Consider the following 26,231-nt stretch of genomic DNA (forward strand, 5'->3'; position numbering starts at 1 on the left):
AATGCCTTTTCTTTGAATCGTTGCCCAGCGAGGACGTCTTGTCTTGCCCCTGACGAGAATGAGTTCGCCGTCGGGAGGGTGGAACCTTCTCCGTTTGGTGCCATCCAGATGGAGCTAGATATCGCTGTGTGTTAAGCAGACACACCTCAGTGAGCTCAGCCTGACTGCTGCCGCTGCCGCAGTGGAGCTCCCTGGAAACGCCCTGGACACACAGCCTCCTTACATGGCTGACTGGCTGTCCAGGGAATCTGCAGGTCCTGAAAACATCTTAAAATGTCTTAAATTATATAAACTCAAGACCTCAAAATGTCTTGAATACAGTTAAAGTATTCAATTCAGTGTTAGACGTCTTAAAAATGCTGTAATTTCCTTGCTGCATTGTTTATCCGTTGAGAAATTAGCTCAGACATATAGACCTATATTCTTCTCTTTTTATATATATATATTACCTTTTATTAAGTGCCAGGCTCTGTGTGTCTGTGCATGTGTAACACTTTTTGCAATGCGCACTGTTTAGGGGAATTACATCATGCACTGTTAAGGCGGCACAGAGCCCCCAGAGCCCTGCATAAGGGAAATACAGCGTGCGCTTGTACATCAGATAGTACAGTATAAGTCAACCAAACATCAACCAACTGGAGGCTGGTGCGCTGTAGGACGGAAGCACCTTGGTGATTTTCTAACTGTGGTGGCAAGTCGATGCATGCATTAAATATTTTGTTCAGCAGTTCCAACAGCACTGTGCTACCACAGCACTTTGGTGTTAACAGGTGATGTTTTTAAAGTCAGTGTAGTTTCACTCACTCCAATCATGCAAACCCCTCAACCCCACCCTGCTTCATTTTCATACAATACCACACTTTCACACCCAGAAGCTGCCAGTGCAACCAAGTGCCTTGCTCAAGGTTCACCTGGACAGTAGCTGTGGAGGGAGGGGAGAGCCTTTCTCATTCACTCGCCCCATGTACAGCCGGTCTGGGGATTTGAACTGCAACCTTGTGGTCACAAGTGCGCTTCTCTAACCCTTCTTTAAGATGTTTTTGTTTTAACTCGGTTGCAAAATTGGTCTTATATTTCATTTGAACTCAAATTAAAAGGGTTTTTCAGTTTAATTTGATTTTGTACAAAAGATTGTGTTTCATTGTACAGCAGTTCAGAGGTGGCTTTGTTGTCTGTAAAATAACCTCCAGAAATGTTGTACCTGCTGTCGCGCCCATGTGCAAGTCTCCATCTGGTTGTATGGACATTAGTTGGTACACTGGAATATAATCAAGTGCATTTTTTTGTTTTCTTCTTTGGATGAGAACATGAAATAATGCCATCCTTAGCTGACACTAAAGGACAACTTGCCTACCAATTGTTGAAAGACTTTCTATTTTTCCTGTGGATGTGTGTCTTTTTTGACATTCAGGAAGCCTCTTTATTCTCTTCAACTCAGCTGATGGAAATGCCACCTAATTCACTTTATATTTTGTGACATTTCAAAAGTTTGCATAACATGTTCTTGACAGTTAAGAGGGAAACATAGCTAATATGTCTTCCTGTCTGCCTTTTGGGCTGACTGTGTCTTCCTGTCTGCCTTTTAGTCTGTGCCTCTGTCTCTCTCCCTCTATTTCATGTCTTTTCCTTTTTGTCTGTTTTTATGTATCCATCTGTCTCTCCCTTCCCTGGCCTGCAGTATATTGTGTGTGTGTGTGTGTGTGTGTGTGTGTGTGTGTAACACCAAGTGTGATAATCAGAGGCCCAGGTATTGGTCTGCTCCTCAGTCTTGTGTTCTCACTGAGACTTTGATCTGTGGCTCTCTCTCCTGTCTGCTGGCTTTTGTCTTGACAACAGACTCTTCAGCAATGTCAATGAGGAAAGACCGGCAAAGCCAGCAGTGTTGATAGTGCTGTCTGTTTAACTTAGATTGAACACACACATACACAGATGACAGACACACACACACACACACACACACACACACACACACACACACATATATACATACAGTACAGAGGTCTGGTCTCTCCTCCAGCTGAGCAGAGGAGGAGGGGAGTGGTTTTTGCTTTATGTGTACTTACACAACATTCAAATCTGCTGCGTGTGTGTGTGTGTGTGTGTGTGTGTGTGTGTGTGTGTGTGTGTGTGTGTGTGTGTGTGTGTGTGTGTGTGTGTGCAAAGCAGGCTTTGCTGTAGAAAGAGGGCCAACCACACAGAGTGATTGTGTGGCCACAGTGGACGGATTAATGGGTCAGCTTATCTGACTGCCTGTGTGTGTGTGTGTGTGCGTCTCTCACTTTCTGTGTCTCTTTTTTATCTATCTCTGTCTTTCCCTGTGTCTTTCTCTCTCTCTCTCACACTTTATATTAAAATAGGAACATCAATTCCAGCAACAGCTTACATATTCAAATGATATGATTTTGTAGACTGTGTAATCTCTTTTCCTCATTTAAAAGTCTCATCTGCCTCAACTCATCTTAAAGTCTATACACACAATGAATACAGCTTCCATAACACATTCAGAATCAGATTCACTCTCCTCATTAAAGGATAAGTCTGGTTATTTTCAACCTGGGCCTGAAAATAACCACAATTATCCTTTAAGTACAATAAGTGTACAGGAATATGTCTTTGCAGAACATGTGCAGAGACACAGCACATACAGAGGCAACATGGAGACGAGCCATACAAATCTTGCCCACAGTCAGTTTGGGGAAATTTGACACGTTTGACTTGTTCATTTGCCTAATATGTGACAGACCTGGGGGTGCTTACTCTGAATTACACCAAAGTGTGTATCGAGGGGTGTTTACTCTCAGCTCTGTGTCGGTTAGAGAGGCTGACCCCTCTGCTCTTGTCCTGGAGGCCTTTTTCCATTCCACATGACTCTGCACTGAGCTGACACAGAGACAGCTGAGAGGTGTGTGATGTGTGTGTGTGTGAGAGAGAGAGAGGGAGAGAGAGAGAGAGAGGGTGTGGTTCTGTGTGAGTGAATATCTCTGTCTGCATGTGTCTGTGTATCTGTGTCTACATATGTGTGAGCGTACACGTAACGGCCAAACCAGCTGATCTGTGGGCTGGACTCCAGTTGTACTTGGTGGCGGGCAGTCACAGGTCTAATAATAAGATGCTCTGAATCTAAATCCGACCTGTTACATAATTCACATCACACATTGAGGGGGGTGGGGGGTTGGGGGTTGGGGGGGGGGGGGGGGGGGGGGGTTGGAGGAGAGGTCACATGCACATTAAAGAGAGAAGGTTCAGTGTTTCCTTGTGGTGTGGTTGTGGGTGATGTTTGGTTTTGGGTCCATGTCTGTCCCCATTGTGAGTGTAATTTGGGTCTAGTGCAGGTTGGATTTGGATACTTTATCATGATGAAACACTTTTTTTTCCCAACACCAGACCTGCTTTTTTTTGAGTGACAGTTTTTGAGTGACAGGAGAGAGAGAGAGAGAGAGAGAGAGAGAGAGAGAGAGAGAATGAATAATATACGATACAGGTCAAGACTCAAGCTCGCAGATAACACACCTTTGCCTGACGATCCACCTGTATACAGTCAGCTCTAACTGGCCCAGGTTTAGCAAGGCCTACAGTCCTAGTCCAGACTGGGACGAGCTTCAGTGCCCTGGGCTATTAGGGGATGTGGGCTAAAGGTAAAGCTCTATGAAGGAGGCAGGGAGCGAAGGAGAAAGGAAGCATGGATGGATGGAGGGAGGGAGGTGGGGGAGTGATTAAGGGAGCTGCAGAAAACAGATAGCAGACTCTGAGAAGTGGGGTGCTATACCCTCTCTGCCCACCCACTAACCCACACACACAGAGCCCCCAAGCAAGTGTGCACAATGGGTGTCAGATTGCCGTTTTCAAGGAAAAGTGAACACACATACACACACACACGCACAAATCAAGACATGTGACACACATACGCACACCCCTAACACACACCCACAACAAATGCAGACACAAATACACAAAACACACAGATACATAACCACCAAACACACACACCCATCCACCGCGAACACACAAACACAGCACACACACACACGTGCAGTGCGGAACAAAGGGCCAGTGAGGGAGAGGCTGGTGGAGGGGCCCAGCCAGTGTACGCATAGATGGGATCTGTCATTCCTTAGGGCGTCGTGACTGAATAGAACATTCCTATGTAGCCTACACACACATGCATGCACACACACACCAACACAAAGACACAGTGTAAATGGAAGCAGGGATGTGATCAGGATGCAGGACAACACAAAACAGGCAGAAACACAGGAAACCTCCAATAGACATGAACGGGGGAGGGTTGCGTTCAAGATACAGTCTAGGTCTTGTTTTTCACAATATTTTAATCCACAATTTAACTTCAGATTTCTTTCAATCAGGAGCAAAAAGTATCTTTTAAAACAACAGCCTAGTCTAAGATGCTGAAATCTTTAGAGACTTAATCATATCCCTATGTAAACATCCCATGACTAATTTTTTTTTTATCCAGCCTTTGGTGCAAATGGTTAATGTGATTTGGAAATTTCGCAAACAATCCAAGTTGTGTAACAAACATTAAGCCTTACAAACCAAGGTCAATCCGGCCTACTCCTGCCCCTCCTCCTCTCTTTCACACTGGATCATGACCCATACACTTCTGCCTCTCCATCCCTCCTAAATGTGTCTGTATGTGAAATCTGTCTGTCATCAATTTGTATGTGACCTGTATGAGTCAGTTTAATGTGTATATATGAACTATTACTCCAATGTGCATGTGAGCTTTCTCTCACACTTCAATGTGTATATAATCTCTCTTTCTCTCTTCAGTGTGTATGAGAGCTCTCTCTCTCTCTCTCTCTCTCTCTCTCTCTCTCTCTCTCTCTCTCTCTCTCTCTCTCTCTCTCTCTCTCTCTCTCTCTGTTGCACCGTTTCTCTCTCTACCATTGACCATTGAATACAGCAGTATTGCCATTAAAGAAAAGGAGTTTGTCCCTGAATATGTGCTCTCTTTTCACTTAGCCCCTTCCTTTCTCTCTCTCTCTCTCTCTCTCTCTCTCTCTCTCTCTCTCTCTCTCTCTCTCTCTCTCTCTCTCTCGCTCTCTCTCTCTCTCTCTCTCTCTCTCTCTCGCCCTGCACTCATTCAGGCTCCAGCTGGCTGACAGCACCCCCCCACCCCACCCCCCTCCCTCCCTCCCTCATGTTTTGTGTTGGACTGCGCCTCTCTCCACGTGCAGCAGCAGCAGCTCAAAGCATGTAGGAGGAGTTCCCTGGGTTGAATGTGCGTGACTGGCTGGCTGACTGCGACACACACACACATACACAGTCACAGCAGCAGTAACAACCCTCTGCCTAGCTCACAGCTCACAGCTCACACTTCTGCAGAGCCAGCTGAGAGGGACTCTGTTCAGCCTGGCTCTTGTGGGAGAACTGTGTGTGATGAGGAGTATCCTCATAATTCAGCACATTTTGTTGGTCGTCATTTTAAGTGGCGGCAGCTCTAGGGTTGGGGGTTAGAGTTAGAACGGGAGTTAGGTTAATACGGCTAGGCGTTTAGTGGTTACGGTTAGGAAACGAATGCAAGCCAGTGGAATAGCCTCACAATAATAGCAGTGTGTGCTTGCGTGTTGGGGAGAGAGACAGAGAGCTGTGGTTCTCAGAGCTTCTGTGTATCAGCTGACCTCCTGCGGGATTCTGGTAGTTTTCTCTGGAGGAGTACAGGAGAGAAAAAGAGCTAAGGCAGGCTCTTCAACCTTCCGCTAAAAATACTCTGCTTTGGATCTGAGCTTCAAATACAACACAAACAGGGCAGGAAACTTAACTTTTTCATGGTAGAGGAGACAAACGTACCAGTCACAGCTAAAATATAGCAGCATCTGGCTGGTGGTAATTTTCCACCCTGTGCACAAACCCCCCCATCATGCCCTTTTCAGAAACGGTCACAAATTCTGGTTTCTGTGAGAAATACTCCAAGTGGCTCTGCATGAGTGAGTATTTGAATGGTATGGCCGGTCGTGCGCTGAGCAGCCTATTCTTTTTATGTCAGTAAGCCTTTCTGCTCCTACAAAGCCGTTGGCTTAGCCTCAGAGGCTAGCCTTTTGGACGCCGTGTCCTTCGGGTGAAGGAGCCTATTCCTGGGTGGAGAGAGGTTGAATCAGCCCTACTCTGTCCTGCCAGGGCCTGGACCGCCCTGCCTGCCCCACCCAGCCCTGCCCCGGCAGAGCTGGCCCAGCACCGGATGGTGCAGCAGAACTGTTATTTCTGTCCTGTAGTCTCTGTGTGAGTTTATGTGTATGTGTGTGTTATTGTGTGTGTGAGTCAGTGCTAAGTCAGTGCTGTATATGTGCGTGCCAGCATGTGTGTCAGTGTTTGTGGAGAGAGAGAGAGCAGACAGTGTGTGGCATCACGCCTCAGCTCAGCTGACATGGAGCATCTAAATATATCCCTCTGAAACGACTAAATTGGAAGTCTCATCCACTGCCTTCCAGTTCCCCCACACCCCTTCTCTAAACCAAAACTTTTCAGCAAAACTTAAAAAGCTATGTTCACCAAAGCAAAATCCAAGTAGAAGAGATTATGCGTTCATGTGTTATTCATGTCAATACGGGTTCCACGGTCACTCTCATTGCATTTTCATTCCCCCCAGCACCTGTGACAGGATGGGCTTTTAGTTAGCTTCACTGGTCAGTGCGGTAAATCTACAGCTACAATCTTTGGTCCGAACCAGTAGAGCCTTGCATTGCGTGACCTCTTTGTGACGGCTCAGCTGACTGCAGCCATCTCGCTCTGCTGTGATGTGATCTCTGCAACTGTGTCTGAACTTTTGGCTTTGTTCACCAGGAGCTTATTCACACCATAAAGACCTAGCACAGATCAATACATACCTGTCCTGCAGTATCTGCACTGGTCCCCAGAGCATTCCTATGCACAGCTGTTCAGTATACACAATGTCTAAGAGAAGCCCTAAGAGAGGCAATCATTCAAGTACCTTCAGCATGGAAAAGATAGAAAATGTATAGCCTAATCCATTCCAGCTTCTCATTCATTTGGCCACTTAGTGTTAAATGGGCAGGTTAGCTGTACCATGTCCAGACTTTATATTAAGTTAGCAGTTCTTACCATTTTATAGTCTGTTGACAGCAGAAAGGCTAGCAAAATGCAAAATAGATTTCTGAATTTGGTTCACTGACAGTCTAAAAATATTTGGTGTGGATGGGAATCAACAAGCAGGAGACGAGTGTGTACCCCATTGGCATGTTGTGTCCTGTTTTCTCCAATTAGTTCCTTCTTCTTATGTGTACATTAATGGATTTTAGAAGTCTGGTATCCTGACCCTCTGTCTCTGTCTCTTTCTGCCTTGTCCAGATGCGTCGGAGGAGTTTTTCGAGTACGATGCGGAAGAGTTTCTGGTGTTCCTGACCCTGCTCATCACAGAGGGAAGGACACCAGAATGTTCAGTGAAGGGCAGGACCGAGGGGCTGCACTGTCCCCCAGCCCAGTCGGCCATGCCGCCTCTTCACAAGCACGAGTGCAGCGACAAACTACCCCAGGTAACACACACACACACACGTTCACATACACAGTCTCTGATGTCTGTTGGTAAAGCACAGCCTGATGCCAGTTTTGGTCACTACCTCCCTCTTCATTTTGCTGGGGCTTGTTGCTGCCACTTCGGTGGCATTTTGGGTTGGCAAGTCAAGAGACTTTAGTCAGACCCATATATCAAATGTAGTGAGTCAATTGGATTTCAGCTGGTGCAGTCCAACATGGTGGCATGGTAGTGAATTATGGGCTACTCTGTGATTTTTGAGCCGCTCAGTTATTTAACTAAGACAATGAAATATAAAACCCCAAACAGGATCAGAGCTACTGTATATGTTATAGCCACTACTGCAGCACTCCCTCCCCAGCTTCAAAGACACAAACACACTAAAGCACATATGGAAAATAAACCTACTGCATTTTTCTACTGTTGTCAGTTTTGACTAAAGCTTGCCTTGAGTGTGATAATATGAGACTGACCTGACCCCATACGAATCTCGGGGGCATAATGGCTTTCTGTTCCGGAGCATAACTAAAGCCTAAAATTTTGCTAATAATAATGTTTTTAAATGGTATTCCTTCTCTCTCATTTACAGTTCAGGCATGTATCTAGAGCAACAATATGTGAGAGCAGAATAGGATTTACCTCCCAGGCCACCAACATTACTTGCAACCAAGATATGCAAGGGTCAAAAAGTAAAAGCGCCAGGTGGAAAGATGTTTATTTATTTGAACCCAAACATGACCCAAGCCAATTAAGAGAAATTCAGCCTGATTCGAGCCTCATTTGGCCCCCTGCAGGTCCCATCTGCTTTGCCCCTAAATTTCAATGTTCTGGTGTTGACATGCACTAATGAACACTAACCCTGCACGTCTGTGTATGTGTTTGTCTGTTTGTGTGTGTCCAGTGTCGGCAGGCCAGGCGGACCCGTTCGGAGGTGATGCTGCTTTGGAGAAACAGCATCCCCATCATGATCGAGGTCATGCTCCTGCCAGACTGTTGCTATGGTGATGAGTGCCCCCCCAGTGATCCCATCAGCGACCCGGTCATCAAACAAGATGCTCTGCTGCTGGAGAGATGGACCCTGCAGCCTGTTCCAAGACAGTAAGACAGACACACACATGCGTAATCTCATTATTTTAAACTTGGACAGTATCCACAATGAATGTTCACACATGCGGTGGTGACTTTGGATAGCAAGTGTGTACCTACATATTCGTATGTTCCTACAGGATAATTTTATACAGAAAGACACACTTGCACAGATGCACTTGACCTCAGAAGAACACATCCTAGAACTGTTGTTTAATTAGCCTGACAAATTGGCCCACTTTTCCTCTCGCCTGCGTAGGAGCAGGGACCACTTTCTTAAAAGATAACGTCTACCCCCCCTCCCCCACCCCCACACACACACAAACACAGGCAGACTTCAAGGCCTCTGAAAAAAACACACATCCCTGAACTGTTTTCTCATTAACCTGACAAATTGGCACTTTTCCACCTTTTTTTTTTTTAACGTTGCGTTTGGCAGGAGCGGGGATCGGTTCATCGAGGAGAAGACCCTGCTGTTGGCCGTTCGCTCCTACGTCTTCTTCTCCCAGCTCAGTGCCTGGCTCAGCGCCTCCCATGGCATCGTCCCCAGAAACATCCTGTACAGGTCAGACACAACGTTCCTAACCCGAGAAGATCTCAACGGTTGGTGGGCTGGGGGGGGGGTGGAGGCTTTCCAGAGAGGCTATTGGACAAGATTACAGCAAGGAAACAACTCCCATTGAGAACAAGTGACACCTGTGAACACAAATTGTGGTGCTTTTTGAACAAAATAGATATTAAGTCCTTGGTTGACAAAATAATAACACTTTACAGAATGGATCTTTTATATTTTAGAGATACAGCCATCTGAACTTGAAGTAAAGACTTTTCCCCCCAAATGGATACACATTATGTAAATTACCTCTTCAAATCATCCACTCTCATAAATGAATGAGACTTAAACAAAAGAAACTGGCTTGAAAATCGACTACAAATCTGAATTGAAAAAAAAACAATGTCATTGTCTTAGCAAGTTCAAGATTAAAACATTTGTAATAACCTAGTTTTAAAGCTTTGTGCTTATATGGGAACCATCTGTCTTGAAAGATTTCCAGGCAGTTTTATAGTAACAAATTTGGTTCCAGGAAGTAAAAATTGAATTACAGGAAGTAAAACTGAATCACTGGAGGCTCAGAAAATTCCCAGATCCCTAAATGTCCTAACATTTTTAGATCTAAGACTTTACAATGGCCTGCCCATTGAACCAGTCTCTCTCTCTTTCTCTCTCTCTCTCGCTCTCGCTCTCGCTCTCGCTCTCGCTCTCGCTCTCGCTCTGTCTAACAGGATCAGTGCTGCTGATGAGGAGTTGGTGTGGCAGTTCTCCCAGCCGCCGTCGGAGCACCTCTTCCCCATCCCCAATGTGTCCCAGAGCATAGCGCTGCGGGTTCGGGTCCAGTCGCTCCCCCGCCAGCCCACCTACCCCACTCTGGCCTGCAGCATCCACACTGGCCTGCCTCCGCTTTACAGCAAGACCCCCAACCTCAACCCCAACCTCAACACCCACGGCGGCCTGCCCATCCTCAAAAAGAGCCAGGATCCCAGCAAAGACAACCTCCTTCACAACTCTAACCTGCCCCTCTACAGCAAGAGCCCTAACCCCATGTCGGGCCTTGCCATCAATGCATTACCCATACCTAACCTTCCCATCAACAACATACCCATCAACAGCCTGTCCCACACTGCTGTGCCTCCTCTCTACGGCAAGAGGAGCCAGGAGCCTGGTGACGGCCACGGCCACGCGTATCAGAACGGAGAGCTTCCCCAGGTCAACGTCCCGCACCGCCAGAGTTCCCCCCTGTTCCACCGGCCCTCCCACTCCCCCACGCCCTCCCGCTCCCACTCCCCCTCTCCACTCCCCACGGGTAAGGCAGGGAGGTGGCTGTACTCCGCCCTCAACGGCTCCTCTGACCCTGCGCAAGTCGAGGACTACGGGCCCGGCACAAACAGCGGCGAGAGCTCCAAGAGTCCCGTCCCCGAGCCACTGAGGGCCTTCAAGACGTTCTCCTTGGCTGAGCCGCCCCGCTGCCCCTCCCCAAGGCCCGCCGCCACGGAGACCAACCCCCTGATAGGCTCACTGCTGCAGGAGAGACAGGAAGTGATCGCCCGCATCGCACAGAGGCTCAACTTCTGCGACCCCACAGCGCCACCTCTTCCCCCTGGCCTGTTCTCGCCCGACACCCTTCCCAAAGCCATGTGGGGCAGTAACCACGACGACGTGACTGTCAATAAGACCAAAGAGCCCGAGGTACCACCCTATGAGCCCGTGGGACCCGTGCGGCCCAACCCCTTCGACACGCCAGTTACTGACACTTCTTTTAGCAAACGGGAAAGCTCTTCCCCCAAGCCTGCAGCCTGCAGGAAGCTGAAACTGACTGAGACGAGAGACAGAGAGGAGGAGAGAAACGGAGAGAGGGAGAGAGACAGAGAGAGGGAAAAAGACAGAGAGAGGGAGAGAGACAGCTCACTCATTGCCCAGGCCGTACACGACATCACTAGACTCATCCAGGAGAGACTGTCTGTCCCCTCGCTGTCTCCCATGCACAGCAGGAGCGGCATCCCCCTGCACCGCACGCACACAACAACAGTCACACACACGGTCCGCACGTACTCGCACACCACACACACCCCACAAGCCTCACACACGGCCACCAACGGCTACACCAATGGCCACGCACCCGGCCACGAACCTCACAGAGGCGCACGCACCGCCGCCCCACACACGCCTGTTTGCACAGACAAGCCCCAAGTTGAGCTGGGGGCCGAACGCCATTCTCCCCGGGCCCAAAACGGTGCTCACTTTACACTTGAAGACCCCCGATTCAAAGGCCAGTCCCATGCCCAGGCTGGTCAGCGTTTACAGACCCCCCCACAGGAAGAGCCTAGAGCCCGGACGCCTGGCAGCCCTGAAACCCCCTCTCCCTTCCCCTTGCTGGAGAACGGCCCGAGGGCCACCCAGATCTACAGTTGGACTCACACCAACACCAGCCCAGTCCTGAACTGTCACTTAAGCCAGAACCACAGCAAGCCTCAGCCTCAGTCCCAGATGCAGATGCAGACCCGGACACAGACTTATGCACCAGTCCAGCCCACTGCCCCCCAGGATGAGAACCAGGCACCTCTGAGATCTGGCAGCTCCAGCCCCCCCAGTCCGGACATGACACCCCCCAGCACTGTCCTGGTAAGGGACTCGTTAGAACTAGGAACATGATACATGGGCATTGGATAATATTTTGAGGCAATCTAAATTGGCAGTTTTTCATTATACTTTTATGTCTTGTAGCCCATTTACCTACAGTGGTTTTGTCCCAGCTGTCACCAGAACAACATCAGTGCATCATTACCATTGTTTTATTTTTTTATGAACATTCTGGTTGAATAGACAAGGCTTGGTTAAACTAACATTAATAATTGAAGAATACCTAATGAAAAGTTTTAGAATTACTATTCTAAAACTGTATATCCACTTAGGGGAAAAAAAATACAGGAAATGTAACATTTAAATGTTTTCATTTTGTCAACCAAGTGCTTACATTACCTCCCTAAGGACCAAATTTGTTTTCATTTATCAGTATTTGTTTTCATTATCTAACAGTAGGTGTCACATTTTTCAAATCACAGATCTCATTTTGGAAGGAATCTCTTCATTTGAACCCACTGTTTATGTTTAATGAGTTTGTTGTGAGAAGCAGCTGGGATGTGGTGATCAACATGGCATACCTATGACAACATGGTTTGATGAATACTTGTAATATTGGTTTCCTTGCCAGCTGTCTTGATCTCTCTCCTGTCTCTGTGCTCCAGCGAGCTCACAGCCCCTCCCCTCTGCGGCCCTGCAACAGCTGGAAGAAACAGAATCGACACTCATTAGACGCCACAGCGACCAAGGCCTTCCACCCCTGCACTGGTCTGCCTCTGCTCTCCAGCCCTGTACGGAACTCACACGCACACACACACACACACACACACACACAGGACATGTGAAACTCACCGAAACTGGCTTAGCTCAGACTCATAATCATTGCTAATTTGTACATTTGTTAGAAAGACACTGACACATGCAGGCTCATGGACACACACACACACACACACACACACAAAAGCTGGCTTAGCTATGACTTGTATCATTGTCAGTGTCCATGCATTTGTGTTTGTCATCCGACCACACAAAACTAGCCTTATTTTCCAGCCATCTGAACCATGACTCACAATACTCTCACCACTGTAAGCAGCCAGCCTGTGAGTGTTTGTCATAAAGAGACTTTGAAATATCCGTCAGCAGGCTCTACCACTCTGGCCTGTGGCTAGTTAGCCAAGGTTAACACACAACACACACACACACACACACACACACACACACATACAAAGAGTTTGAGCCACGCGACTAATCTGAGCCTCATCAACCACAGCAGCACTCTGACTAAGTTCCTGTTGAACTGAGATTGTCAGATTGTCTGTTGATCATCACACGTGAATATACACACACACTTGGACACATCATGGAAACTCACACACTCAAACAGGCTCACAAACACATACTCGCACACACATACAGTATTCACACAAACACATCAGAGCACATACAGTACACAACGTTACAGGGATACCTTCATATTTTGAAATCATTTTTTCCATCAGACATGGTCATTTATATTTGTCTATTGTGACTTTCATGACTCTAGAATCCTTAAAGCCTGTTAAAACCCAGTGTATAATAAAAATATCCATTCCTGGAAAACAGTTTGCTACTGCATGTGTTTTTGCTTGACAGCTGAGATATAGTCCTAGAAACTCCTCGGAGTAAAGATGGACGCTTTAAATTATTCTCCCAGCTCATGCTCTTGAATTCCTTTCCCGTGATCCTAATTGTTTCATTTCGGGAGTCCTTGATTAAAACAAAAAAAAGACGTCTCCACTGAGCTCTGGTATGACTTGGGATAGTGTGGCGGTTGCTCTGTGTATTCTTAATCATGTCCTGTGTGTCTGCGGCAGGTTCCTCAGAGGAAAAATCAGACGGGCTACTTTGACCTGGACACCTCTCTGACTGGCTGTAAGGGTCTGCCGTGGGCCTCTGGGAAAAGGTACACATTCCCTCACCTGGGATCTTGCTTACTGTAGTTAGGAGACTCAACTCACTCAACTCCCAAGTAGAGCCCTGTCCAGATGGGATTAGTTCTACTGGAGGAGGCCAGGTTAATTATCACTGGTGTAATACAGTCAGGAGTGTGGAATGAGGTTTGTGATTATTACAAGTGCATATCCCTGCAGAGTAATAGTTATAGGACAAAGAACCTATTGTTTTCCACTGAACTTCAGTTGAATTTCTCGTAGTTCGCACATTTTTTTTTTTCTCCCAAACTTCTTTTTCTCACTTTGCGACATTTCAGCTGTCGCTGTGTATACCTGCCAGCAAGGCAAACTCTGCTTGAGTTGTGAGTTTTGTCTGCTTTTTTTTCTGTGTTGAGAAGTTGTAGGCGTAAGCAGTGGCTGATGTATTTCAGAAAAACAAAACACTTCTTCACTGATTTTGGGAAATAACTTGTACATTGCCCATGTTGTCCTGTGATACTTTCTCAAAACCTTTTTCTAAAGAAGGTCATTTCTGTGAACTGATAACCACTGCTTTTACCCTATATATTTTTCTCTCCATTGTGTTTTACTTATTTTCTTGTAGCTCTTTGAGATGTGCTTTTAAAGAAAGATACATTATCATTATTATTATAATTGTAGAGTTGTGATCACCACCAGTATTAATTGAGCTGTCTAAAATCATAGACCAAGGTCTATATTGGGTTGGACATTTGCTTCAGTCGAGAGTGCTCAAAGCCCGAGACACTAACAGAACCTGACATCAGCAGTAGGATGTAGGAGGATTGCCTGTGTCTTACAGTATGAGTGTTATTCTGAGTGGCCGGGTCAACCCCCCTCTGTTGACTTTGCCTCTCACACTGCCACCTGCTGCACCTCTGCTGTATTGCGACTGCACCTAGAATCACACACATTAAGCTCAAAATGGCAGACAGAACTGAACTGGCTTTATATACACAGGGCTCCACAGCACTTCCTACACAAGGCAGATGTGGGTGGCAGTTCAGTGCTTCTTTTGATGAAGCTTACGAGTTTGACATTCAGGATGGAAAGTAAACTTCAGTCGCCAGCCAAGTGCTGGTAAATTTTGGCTGTGGCTGGTAAGGTAGTCTCATCTTTCAGCCACTCTATTCTAAAACAAAGGTAGCTGGCTGGTTTAAAAAATATAAGTGACTGGTGAATTTAGGGATTTATCAGCCAATGTGACCAGTGGACAAAAATGACAAAACTTTTTTACTGCCGGTTCAAATTGTATTCTTCTTGTGAAATAATGTCAGTCTAACAATCTAACATTTGGAGAGGGCAGCTATCATGTTCAGTTTACACCAAAAAAAAAAAAATCAGCCTGAGACATTTTATTTTGTCACCCTGGACTCAAATGAACTAGCAATGTTTGTCACACAAGAACCTTAAGACTGATTTACATCAAGCACAAAAAGTAAGCTTATCAAATGTGTTTGTGTGTGTGTTTTAACCCTTCAGGGTGTGCCCAAAGAGAGAGGAGGACACAGATGAGCCCCACCAGCTGTTCAGTGCCAGCGCTCCACCTGCCAGTCTCAGTCTGCTGGGAAACTTTGAGGTATAACACACATACACACACACACACACACACACACAAGCTCAGAATCGTCAGCTTTTTTGAGAATGGGTTACCTTCACGCATGCCATTTTGCGTCCCCAAATGAATTCAACTGAATGCTAATGAGAGGGATTCAGACTGACTGCCACAGATGGGCTCAAGGTGGGAAATTAAAACTATTGTGTAGAAGTTACAAACCCTTAAAGGAAGTTCATGAGGTGCTAATCACTAACAATCACTGGCACAAAAATCTCACATGAAAGAAGAAAAAGCATTGCATTTGTAAGGCCAAGAAGAAAGCCTCATGTCAAAACATTGTCAGTAAAAGATATTACGCATATGGAGCTAGAGTGTGCGATGCTTTTCTCTTCTTTCATGGGAAATCAAAACTAGCCACCCTCCAACGGCTTGTACATTTTGCCTGTGGCAGCTGTGTTTGTCTACCCTAACAGCCATTGTGGCAGCTATCCAACAAGGCTTTTTTCTCAAAAGCACTTGGCTGTCAAAAACAGTGAAAGTGGGCATTGAATTTTGGAATCCATCAGTCACTTTGGTCAGTGGATGAAAAAGTGAGTTTCCTGCCATGGGTGGGGAAAATCAAAGGTTTGTTGGATGGATTTTGACAGAAAAAACTCATCTGTTCCTGACAGGAGTGTGTGCTGAACTACCGCCTGGAGCCTTTAGGGACGGTGGAGGGTTTCACAGCGGAGGTTGGTGCCAGCGGGTCCTTCTGCCCTAGTCACATGACCTTGCCTGTGGACGTGTCATTCTACAGCGTCTCCGATGACAACGCTCCCTCGCCATACATGGTGAGGTTACTTTTTTCAGTTACTCAATCAATAATTCAGTCATTTTGGTTCACTCTTGCTCCAGCCTGTGTGATTGAGCCTTGAGCTGAAAGTCATGCCTACAAGTGGCGTCACGCACTGTCTTTGTGTGTGTGAGCTGCATCTGTGTGTCATGACCTGTGTACGTGTTTGTGACATGGCGGTTGTCACTGTGTTTTCTCACAGGGTGTGATCAACCTGGAATCCCTGGGGAAAAGGGGCTACCGCGTACCTCCATCAGGAACCATTCAAGTGGTGAGGGTTTTTAAACTTTTGTTGTTGTCATATTTTTACACAGGTATGGGTGTTCTTTGAATGGAATATTTGCACCATGGAATGAAAATGGAAGTGAACAAAGAGCAGATTACACCTGGTAACACACAGAAAGGGTGACCCCTAGTGGAGAAAGAGGCAAATTCACCATGTGAATATCTCTTATGCACCAATATTGTCGAGATAAATTCCTGTATATTTATTGCACTTGGTGATTAAATACAGTCTGGGTCACAGAGTTGCAAATCCAATGTATCTGTTTCTGTGTAAATCCTGCCCTGAGTGTAAAACCCTCTGCTCTCCGATTGTGTCGGTCAGACCTTATTCAACCCTAACAAGACGGTGGTGAAGATGTTTGTGGTGGTGTACGACCTACGAGCCATGCCAGCCGGACACCAGACCTTCCTACGCCAGAGGACCTTCTCTGTTCCCGTCCGCCGCGACACACACACACACACCAGCAGGAAGCCCCTCGCCCTGGGCCAGGGCCGCACCCTGCGCTACCTCGTTCATCTGAGGTGAGAAGGCTTAAACATGTGTCTAAGACATACTGTAGGATTTTCACACCACAATTACTATTACTACTTTTATTACTATTATTACTATTTCTATTATTATTACTATTATTATTATTATTGAGTGTTTTCTGCAGAAACAGTACACTATTTAGAACTGTTTCATGTCACATTTACAATAAAACATTTATACAAAAGGTAGTAAGTAGTAATAGAGTTTATCCTCTCTTTCCGTCCCCCTCCAACCAGGTTCCAGAGCTCTAAGTCTGGGAAGATCTACCTCCACAGGGACATCCGTCTGCTGTTTTCCAGGAAGTCCATGGAGGTGGACAGCGGTGCTGCGTATGAGCTCCAGTCCTTCACAGAGTCTCCCGCTGACCCGCCTTTCTCCCCCCGCTGCTGAGGCCCGGCTCCCTCCCTCACCCGGCAGGCCGCTACTGAAGCTTAACTCACACCGCGTTACCAGGGATGGAACTTTACTCGGCACGTTAGCCCGCGGCTAGAGTTTTAATAGGGTCTGAAAGAGTAGGGGTACAAGGATGGCAGTCGACTAGACTCACCGGGCCAGTGCCCTCGACCTTTTTTAAGTTCCATCCCTTCCTGTCACCCAGAACAGATACAGGAGGGCTAAGAGCCTAGGAGACTTTATCAGGCATGAAACCTTATTCTCTGTTTAGTGCGCGACCTCGGATCAGAGAAGCCAGGTCCAAGGTTGTGGTGGCTGAGGTCACAGTGCATGGGTTTCTGTTTTAGATCCTGTTCTCCTGGTCAAGAAGGCCTTATCAGATGTGATAGGTAACTTGTTTCCCCTTCTCGGGCCTTACTACTGGTGTGTGTATCCTCTCCAGCGTCTGGCAGGAGAGGAGAGCACAGTGATGGTCTTCAGAGGCAGTTAGACACCTAAATCCACTCAGCAGAGTTGGGGTCAGTTCACTCTCAGTTCATTCAAAATGTTAGCTTAATTGAAATAAGCCTTGAATCTCCATTTATGTATTGATGGGATGCGAGAGTCTTTTTGTGGCAAAAGATTTTCAGTTTTTGATCTGTGAAGAAAATCCACTCCCTCGAGTAATTGAACTGAAAGTGAATTCGGCTTTGACCCCGTGACTCAGACTGCCGAGCTCGGAGTAGGGGAAGTCCATGCGAAAGCGGGCATGGGTGGCAGACTGTGGTGCAACTCCGTCCCCGAGATGTGCTCCAACAAACACAGACAACCATGGACCACTGAAGAAGCCGAACAAGCAATCAAGCCAGATTAAATCGAAAGCATCACAGCAGAACATCAGAAGCGCACTGTGTTTTTTTTCCATTATAACTGGAAATGAAACAAAAAAAATAGTAATATTCTAATACTTTTTTGTACTGTTACAGAACCACTTTATTGGAAGTGTTGCAATAGAAAAGAGTAACCTTAGTTTAGTGTTTACACATTTACTTTCAGTTTACCTTCCATCAGTTTATTTAATATTTAAATTAATATTTCAGTTACTACTCATGTGACGTCTGTCATGCTAAGATGATGTAGTGCAAACTCTGTATATCATAGTATGTATTTTTGACATTAATATTCAAATCTGGAAAAAAATATATCTATATATCTTCTTAAAGCAATCTTAAAATCTGTTCTGTGTCTTTGTGTTCTCAATTTCCCCACCATGCTCTGTTCCCACCACTCCATATTCACACACCACACACCAAGGCAAAGAAGGGATAAGAGAAGTGCTCTCTGTTGATATTTTAAGAGTTTCAATCTGAAATGAAATGACCACAACCTGAAAAAAAAATCTCACACCTACTTTCTGCAAAGGACTGCTGGTGTGAAATTAAAACTTAATCATATTAGCATTTTTTTTAGACATTTTACGTTACGTTATGTTGCAGGTTTTACTCTTTTTTTATGTTGAGCAAAGACTATTAAGTAACCCCTGTGTACTTAAGTTAGGGTAACTGTATCTTCCCAGACTTAAAGCTCAGTAACCTAGGGGAAAGAAGCAGAAATGTGGAAACAGAGGGATGATAATTATATAATTTCCACACTCCTCATATATATATTAGGAAAGGCAAGTGACAGGAATGGTGTGGGGGGTTTGACACCTGATAGTTTTCTGCCACAGATCTGGATTCAAACACTGTCTTGTCACTATTTTAAGGTTAATCCACAAAACACTCCGCTATAAATACCACCAACAATGTTAGACACATTACTGACTCGGACATTCGGGCTTATTTTAGTACAGCTAGTCCAAATTACTCACCAGATATGAAATTATCTGAGCAGACCCCGTACTGACTGCTGTCTGCCTTGAGGTCTTTGCGACTGATTGAGGCTATCCATAGTTGTTTTTCTCATAATTGTTTTGTGTTTTCTCCTTGATATTTGGAAGTCAATAAAATGATTTCCTCTCCGTGGTTGTCCTACCTTCTCCGAACAGCCAACCACACAACAAAATATAACCATGGTCAGGTGTTTGAAGTGTTGACAGCAGCAAGTCGGACTAGGCCATTGCGCTGGAATTACGTGGTGATCCCCAGCATGGCCGCTAGGTACGGGGCGAAAACCGCCTTATAAAATACTTGTCGACATGGTCATTTATCACCTCTAGACACCAACAAAAACCCCACGATGAGAAGTATTTGGACTTGGCGCAAAAGGGGCGTAAGTGACATCTTGGGCGAAAATGAGGTTTTTTTTATATCATTTAAAGCTCTTTGTGAGCTCTATCAAATTGTAAAAGCATAAGGTCACTATAACTGTACTTTTTTAAATAAAGGCTGAAAACATAAAGGCTAAGTGAAAACCTTCAATTTAGTTTGGCAAAAAAGGGTAAGAGCACTGAGCTTGGTGCACAAAAGGCATAGTGCCAGTCAAGCCTGTAGTGCACTGAACAATTCATACAAGATTGCTCAAATATGTTGTTTTTAATTAAATAATTACAATCAATGAAAAGTTTGTTTTTGCTCTCCTGTAAAACTCTGAAATCACTTACACACTTTTTGCGCCAAGCCTCCTATTTGTAACGCCCCAACGGCCTTCCATAAGATGTCATCTTCTGCCTGGCGTTTCACGTATTTTGGAGATTTATATTTTGCACAATATGAGCAGAAAACCAATGGTTTTCGTACAGGACGGTGGAATATTGGCCCAGTCGCGAGACATGCAAAATATAAACACTGACACTGCATGAACAAAAATGATCGATGGAATCGAAAATCAGATTAAAACAAGCCTACATGTATCCGAGTGTATAGCATTCATCAAGGCAAGCTCCAGACCTAAGGGTATCTCTCACTGATATCGGTTTTGTGTTTCATGCACATGGATCTAACAGCTGATCGGCATATTATGCAACCAGATGCAAAATCCTATCCCACAAGTGTGTGAGGGAAAGTGCCCGAGTACCCGGACCGGGAACGCGCACGGTGTCTCCGCATGTGACGTAGTATTTCTCGGCGACCATATTTTGTGCGGGACTCAACCAAGGAGGTTTTGAGTCAACGGTCGGTGGGATTCGTATGGGGACGGAAAGTCAGAGCTGGGGATTTGTCCATCTCTTGTTCAACCAGTGAGCTAACTATCTCTTGATTTCGCTGAGATCAAGACAATTTAGAAATGTCGGAGGAAATTGAGGAAACAAAGACGGCCGAAGAGACGCCAGTGGACGAGAAAGTAAGTTTTTAAATGCAGCGAACTAGCTTTGTAGCGTTAGCACGATTGATTTTGTTAGCTACGTTACCGTTAGCTTCTACGGCCCTCTCTCGTTATTGTTGACATCTTAGCCAAGGCCAATAAGCCCTGCTTGTGTTAGTTAACGTTAATGTCAGTTGACCAACTTTGTAATGACACAGCGGTTAGCTCAATTACAGTAGGTTAGCTGGCTATTCATGTCAGCTGATTTTGTCTGAGTGTCATGGATACCGTTAGCTAGCAGCTCGCTAACGTTAGCAATTATGACATTCATAGCCTGGCAGATCATTTGTAGCTCAGCTGCTAACACGTTAGCTAGCGCCAACAGACTGGCGTGCCCTTTGGGTTCGGCTTTAGCTGCCGCAATCTCGTGCGGTTAGCAACCGTTAGCCAATCCAACTGTCAAAAACGTTAAATTAACGCCTGGCAAAGTGACGTTTCCCAACGCTGCACAGTTAATCCCAGCGTTATCAAACGAGTGGCTAATGTCCAACCTGCTAACTAACGTTAGCTCTATTATGTCATGTGAAGGGACTGCTGTCTGCTAAACCAATCCACTAGCTAATGTTACCTAGAGCTTGCTAACGTTCTGACTTCCAGTAGTTATCGCCATAGATTGTGTCGTTACGTTACCTCAGTGAGGCTTATATTGGATTACTAACGTTAAATTGGTTAGAAATGGGCAGCTGCGTAAGTCGTTATGATAGATCTTACTCAGCAGCTTTGCTGATTTGTTGTAGTACTAAACGTCTGATCCTCGCAGATCATCTCCGCACCACAGTGCAACTGTGGCAATCGAAGCTAAACGATAATTTTTCGTTGGTGAGCCTGGCGACACCTACTGAGTACAAGATCTTTCCCTCCCCTTGTTTTCAGGAGGGGGATGACAAGGTGATCAGTCCTGAAAAGGCAGAGGAGGCCAAACTGAAGGCCAGATACCCAAATCTGGGACATAAACCCGGGGGCTCAGATCTGCTCCGCAAACGCCTGCAGAAGGGGGTGAGTTATCTCCTCTTCTACTTTTACTCACAAGACTTTCAGGATTCACCACATTACTGTTACTGGACTCTGGCATTTTAGGTCCACTCAATATGTTTTTCCATGTTGCAACAGTTACTGTTGGAAAAACATGAATCCAAGAAGTGCTTCTTTGAACTAAATGGCAAATCAGAAACTTTTTAATGCCACAATGTTGTTTCCATATTTTACGGGATATACAGTATTGTGAAAATATTGGTCTGGGGATGTGAGGCGGTCATAATGGCTGCTTATATCATTGTAAATGCCAAATTCCTGCAACATTCATAACAATGAAATAGTTTCTTAACAAATAAATAACATTTTTAGTGCATCTTGTCAGCCAAAACAAGCTTAAAAAGGATAAAACAAATTTGATATGACACAGAAGTAAGGTTTCCAGCATTTGCTCTCTTTACCATGTAGCCTAGACTAGGCAGGTCTAAGCATGCCCAAATATAAAAGGGCTTTGGTCAGGTACTCTTATTATTCCATCAAAAACAAACACATAAAACAGTGATAATTAATGTAATATAGGTTACTATCCCTCAGGTTTCTGTCCAAAAAGAGAAGTATGCTGACTGTCAATCTTAAGCTGTGTGGAAGCTGGGTCAGTATGTACTGAGGCAGTGCCTGTTGCACAAGAACTTTTGTGACTCTGGACATCAACGGAAAGCACTCTGCATTTAGTGGCATTGTTATGCACAAGGGTTAATTCATATGTGATATTTTAATAGAAAACGGAATATAAATATCACGGTACTGAATGTGATACCTTGAACATTTACTCTGGTTTACAGCAGTATCGGGATACTGCCCAACAAAGGCTGTCAGAACAAATATCAATATTCAAATTTGAGTCGAACATCAAAAAATCATAACAGTAACAACATAGTATGACTGTTTCTGTAACGTTTGTGTGGCACTGTGGAGGCCCATTACTGTGTTCAATACTACCAAGTAGGGGTGGGCGATATGGACAAAAAGTAATATCCTGATATTTTTTGTCATCTTGACGATGTCGATATTTGACAACATTTTTCAGCTTTCATAAAAAGACAAGCGACGTTGAGTCACATCTGGGAATTCTGTGGATTCAGAGTTTCTCCTCTGCTCAACAGTCAAGAGCATTTCTGTGTCATCACCATAATCTGGCTTGTCGGCCATTTTCTTAGTTTGTCTAACCCTAACCGGACAACTGATTGGAATGTGACGTTAAGGCGCAACACTCGTTACGTTATGTAGCATTATCATTATCATCCTACCCGTTCTGCGGTCTTGGCCCGGACCAAATGCTGCGGTTAAAAGTATCATGTCTATGCGGTGGGAAAAAAGAAAACAACAGTGCTGTCATTGGCAGTTTATTAAGATGTTATGGATAAATTGTTGCCTGGGTCCAGACCTTTGAATCTGCCCACTCCACCCAGTTGAGTGATTCTGGTCTGGCATCGTGACATGAAACAGCGGATCCTCGGTTGAAAAAGTGATCGGTCCAATGAGCGCCAGGGGGGGACTAACGATTAGCCAATCAGCGCCACGGGTGGGACTAGCGCCGTTGTCAAGCGTGGCGACCACTATAGACAAGATAGACGCTGCTATCGAGGCTGTTCTAAATCGATTAAAAGTCGTTGTACTTTGTTTTTACTTCGCTCCGTGTTGTCAAAGATGCTCTATACTTTCTGAACCGTCTCTGGTGTTGTCATGGGTACGCATCAGTGTCGACTTAAAATGACGTTAGATTCAGGCGGATACATTGGTCTCTAGTGATTGGTTAGGGAAAATTGAATCCCCTTCCCCCACGGAAATCGGTTAGTGGAGGCAATGTCAGACTGTAGATGGAAATGGAGTGCAACAAGTTGACAATTCTGTCTAATATCAGGCAAGATAAATTGGTGACTGGTGCTATGGCGTCAAGTATACCGAAAACACAGGCGATGGTAGCGCCCTATTGGTCTGAAGTAAATGTTACTATGGTTACAGACATTTTTTACAGCCATCGCGAGATCAGAGGAGTGGTGTGACTCCTGTTACCTGTACATACAGTCCGGTCATCTTACATTTTTCTCTGGTGTGTACCAGACAGCGAATTCACTCTCATTCATTAATTTGGTTGTCACTACCGAATTCTGGCAGTGTGTACATAGATTATGTGATTGGCTGATGCGCAAACGTGTACTCGATAATGTTAGATGGCGTTCCGCGGGCACGTTAATATCGATATCATCGCATACGGTGTCATATCGCCCACCCCTACTACCAAGGCAGATGGTGTGGATGTCTGGTGATATATTTTTATTGGATATTGAACTAGACAAATATAAAAATTACTGAAAATGACTGAATATAATACATTTTATACTACAAAACTTTGATGTGGTAATGCAGCCATGGGAGTCTTTTTTTTTTTTTGTACCCTTGTACTGTAGAAGCCCCCCCTTACCCATTTTTGTACTGGCAATGCTCACTTACTTTCTCAAGAACTGGAAAAAACAAGCACCAAAAACAGTACATGAATTGCTTCTAATAACCCCACCTCCCCATCTTTTGTATTCTCTCTCTACAGCAAAAGTACTTTGACTCGGGTGACTACAACATGGCTAAAGCGAAGATCAAGAACAAGCCCATCGCCGCGCCAGAAAAGACGGAGATCACAGGGGACCACATCCCCACCCCCCAGGACCTGCCCCAGAGGAAACCTTCTCTGGTGGCCAGCAAACTGGCAGGCTGATGCACACACAGCCTGGGCTCTGCATCACTTCCCAGCCCTAACCCTCTCCACTCTAGTCTCAGACCTGTAACATTTACCTCCCCCACTCACCCACCCTCACACCAACACCTGTCCCCCTGCCTCTACCCCCTCCCCACCAGCCCCGGACCCCGCCCCAGAGGAACCCATACCTAGCACCCAGCGACCCGGCTAGCTGATACACTTCCAGTCTTTTTTTGTTTTTTGTTTTTTATTGCCGCACCCTGAAACTGTCTCTACTGCCTCCCATCCCTGTTTTTGTCTCTTGCCCCCCCCCCACCCCCCCACTGCCCTGCTGTCATCACCCTCATCCGTCTCCACTTTCTCTGTTTTGTTTTTTCTTTCCTCCCATGTATGATACACTGAAAGACAGGACATCCATATGCGAGTGCGATTGAGCAGACTGTGACGCCTCTGTGCGACTGATGGACGACGGCTAACACAATGTTCATTGGCTGGAAAGAGAGGGGGTGGGGGGCGCTTGGCAGAAGCTTCACCCTGTACGGTTGGAGGGCTTCAGTACGGTGATCAGGATCCCTCAGTTCGGAAGTGTACATATTTCCTGTTTGGCACGGAGGCAGACGTCAGCCTTTTAGAAAATTTTACATTAGAATTGTATCATTCACTGTATGTCCTTATTCTAAATTATGCTGTTAATGTGCTTGAGTGATTGACTGAATATAATAACCCTGAGGCCGAGTTAAGTTTTGTTAACATGTTGGTTTTGAAGCACGGAGGGAGGGAGGCCAATACTGATGGACCACACAGCTAAGGCCAGAGTGTCATATATGGAACTGCATGTGTGACGCAGGGCTCCCAAAGGCAAACCTCATCGAGCTCCGATTTGACTCATCTTAGGTGACTGAACACACACAGACATTTACACATGTGCTTAAAAGCTCAGGTGCAACATGTAATCTCCAGGTGGCAGGTAGATGATGCATTCAAGACACCTTGAAACTAGGAAATTTTCTACCTTCAAGGTAGACAGATTAATGAGGAGACGATGGTGTTGTCGCTACAGTCTGAATTGTGGGTTTTGAAAACTTTCACTGCATTTGTGGTCTGCCCTTCAGTTCAGCTTCAAATGATAACACTGTCCTCTACTCAGGTCAAAGTTTCCAGTTCCCAGTTGTCATGAATGAAGTGTGGTCATCCCAAACGAGAAGTAGAGGAGTGTACGGGACCTGAGAGCTAAATTCCTGTCAGTAGGGACCAGCCTTTATGCCCCGCAGGCTGCATGGGTATAATTTTATGGAGAACATGACCAGGGAGCAATTCCTGGCACTGGGAACAAATAAAATGCTAGTGTTATGAATCATGTAGGACTTGGGAAAAAAAAAAACATTCTGTACCCCTAAAAGTTAAAGTAGTTTTATGAGAAAATGTCATTGGCCCTGTGTAGTGCTCTTCCCCAGGTCCTGTGTAGTGCTCTTCCCCAGGTCCTTACTGACTGGTTGGAATTTACCTGTGATGTGGTCCAGGTTGATGGATCTAAACTAGCACTACATCTGTCTGAGCTGTGCATGTACATGGCTGCCCTGCTGTCACTTTGTGCCATTTTGTTTTGTAAATAAAATAGTTTTGCACAAATGTTTCATTGCTAAAGTCTTGTCTGTTATGGTGGCTATGACTGTTTATTAGCGCCTTAGTTGATGGCTGTATTTTAATGAATATAATCAAAGGTTTATAATAACACGCAACATGGGGAAAATAGCAAACAGTTTTAATGTGTGAGCTGCAACATATTTCCAGACTAATGTGAGCTTAGGCTTTGCTGCCCTATACTAAGCTCATTTTCTCTCACTAGAGAATGAGAGCACCACATCAGCACTTCTTCCACTGAATAGCTGAGGTGGGGCAAAGCACCCTGAAGCTGCAACCCACATATAAGAATGATTAGTTTAA

The 26,231-nt window shown here is 45.4% G+C and overlaps 2 protein-coding genes across 3 annotated transcripts in view; both read left to right on the plus strand.

Moving 5' to 3' along the window:
- atosa (atos homolog A) overlaps positions 1-19,147 on the plus strand; it is a 34,647-nt gene extending 15,500 nt beyond the window's left edge. The window contains exons 2-12 of the mRNA XM_071512277.1: positions 7,327-7,511; positions 8,412-8,608; positions 9,036-9,161; positions 9,881-11,774; positions 12,398-12,523; positions 13,586-13,674; positions 15,164-15,260; positions 15,911-16,069; positions 16,274-16,342; positions 16,679-16,878; positions 17,125-19,147. Coding sequence (XP_071368378.1) covers positions 7,327-7,511; positions 8,412-8,608; positions 9,036-9,161; positions 9,881-11,774; positions 12,398-12,523; positions 13,586-13,674; positions 15,164-15,260; positions 15,911-16,069; positions 16,274-16,342; positions 16,679-16,878; positions 17,125-17,278 — 3,296 coding nt within the window. The 3' untranslated portion in view covers positions 17,279-19,147. The remainder of the gene's footprint in view (positions 1-7,326; positions 7,512-8,411; positions 8,609-9,035; positions 9,162-9,880; positions 11,775-12,397; positions 12,524-13,585; positions 13,675-15,163; positions 15,261-15,910; positions 16,070-16,273; positions 16,343-16,678; positions 16,879-17,124) is intronic.
- Positions 19,148-20,351: 1,204 nt separating this feature from the next.
- LOC139638219 (cAMP-regulated phosphoprotein 19-like) lies at positions 20,352-25,916 on the plus strand. Of its 2 annotated transcripts, none has more exons than XM_071512278.1 (3): positions 20,352-20,542; positions 21,437-21,559; positions 24,141-25,916. In XM_071512278.1, exons 1-3 carry the CDS (start codon positions 20,486-20,488, stop codon positions 24,303-24,305), a joined length of 345 nt encoding a protein of 114 aa, XP_071368379.1. In that variant the 5' UTR covers positions 20,352-20,485; the 3' UTR covers positions 24,306-25,916. The 2 variants fall into 2 exon arrangements, with proteins under 2 accessions (XP_071368379.1, XP_071368380.1); XM_071512279.1 differs by having other exon boundaries at positions 20,352-20,530.
- Positions 25,917-26,231: the final 315 nt, after the last annotated feature.

Source organism: Centroberyx affinis, unplaced genomic scaffold (assembly GCF_046629955.1).
Source record: "Centroberyx affinis isolate AG114_WGS23_722 - 3 ecotype Tasmania unplaced genomic scaffold, CSIRO-AGI_Caff_v1 ptg006209l_1, whole genome shotgun sequence".
NCBI lineage: Eukaryota > Metazoa > Chordata > Actinopteri > Beryciformes > Berycidae > Centroberyx > Centroberyx affinis.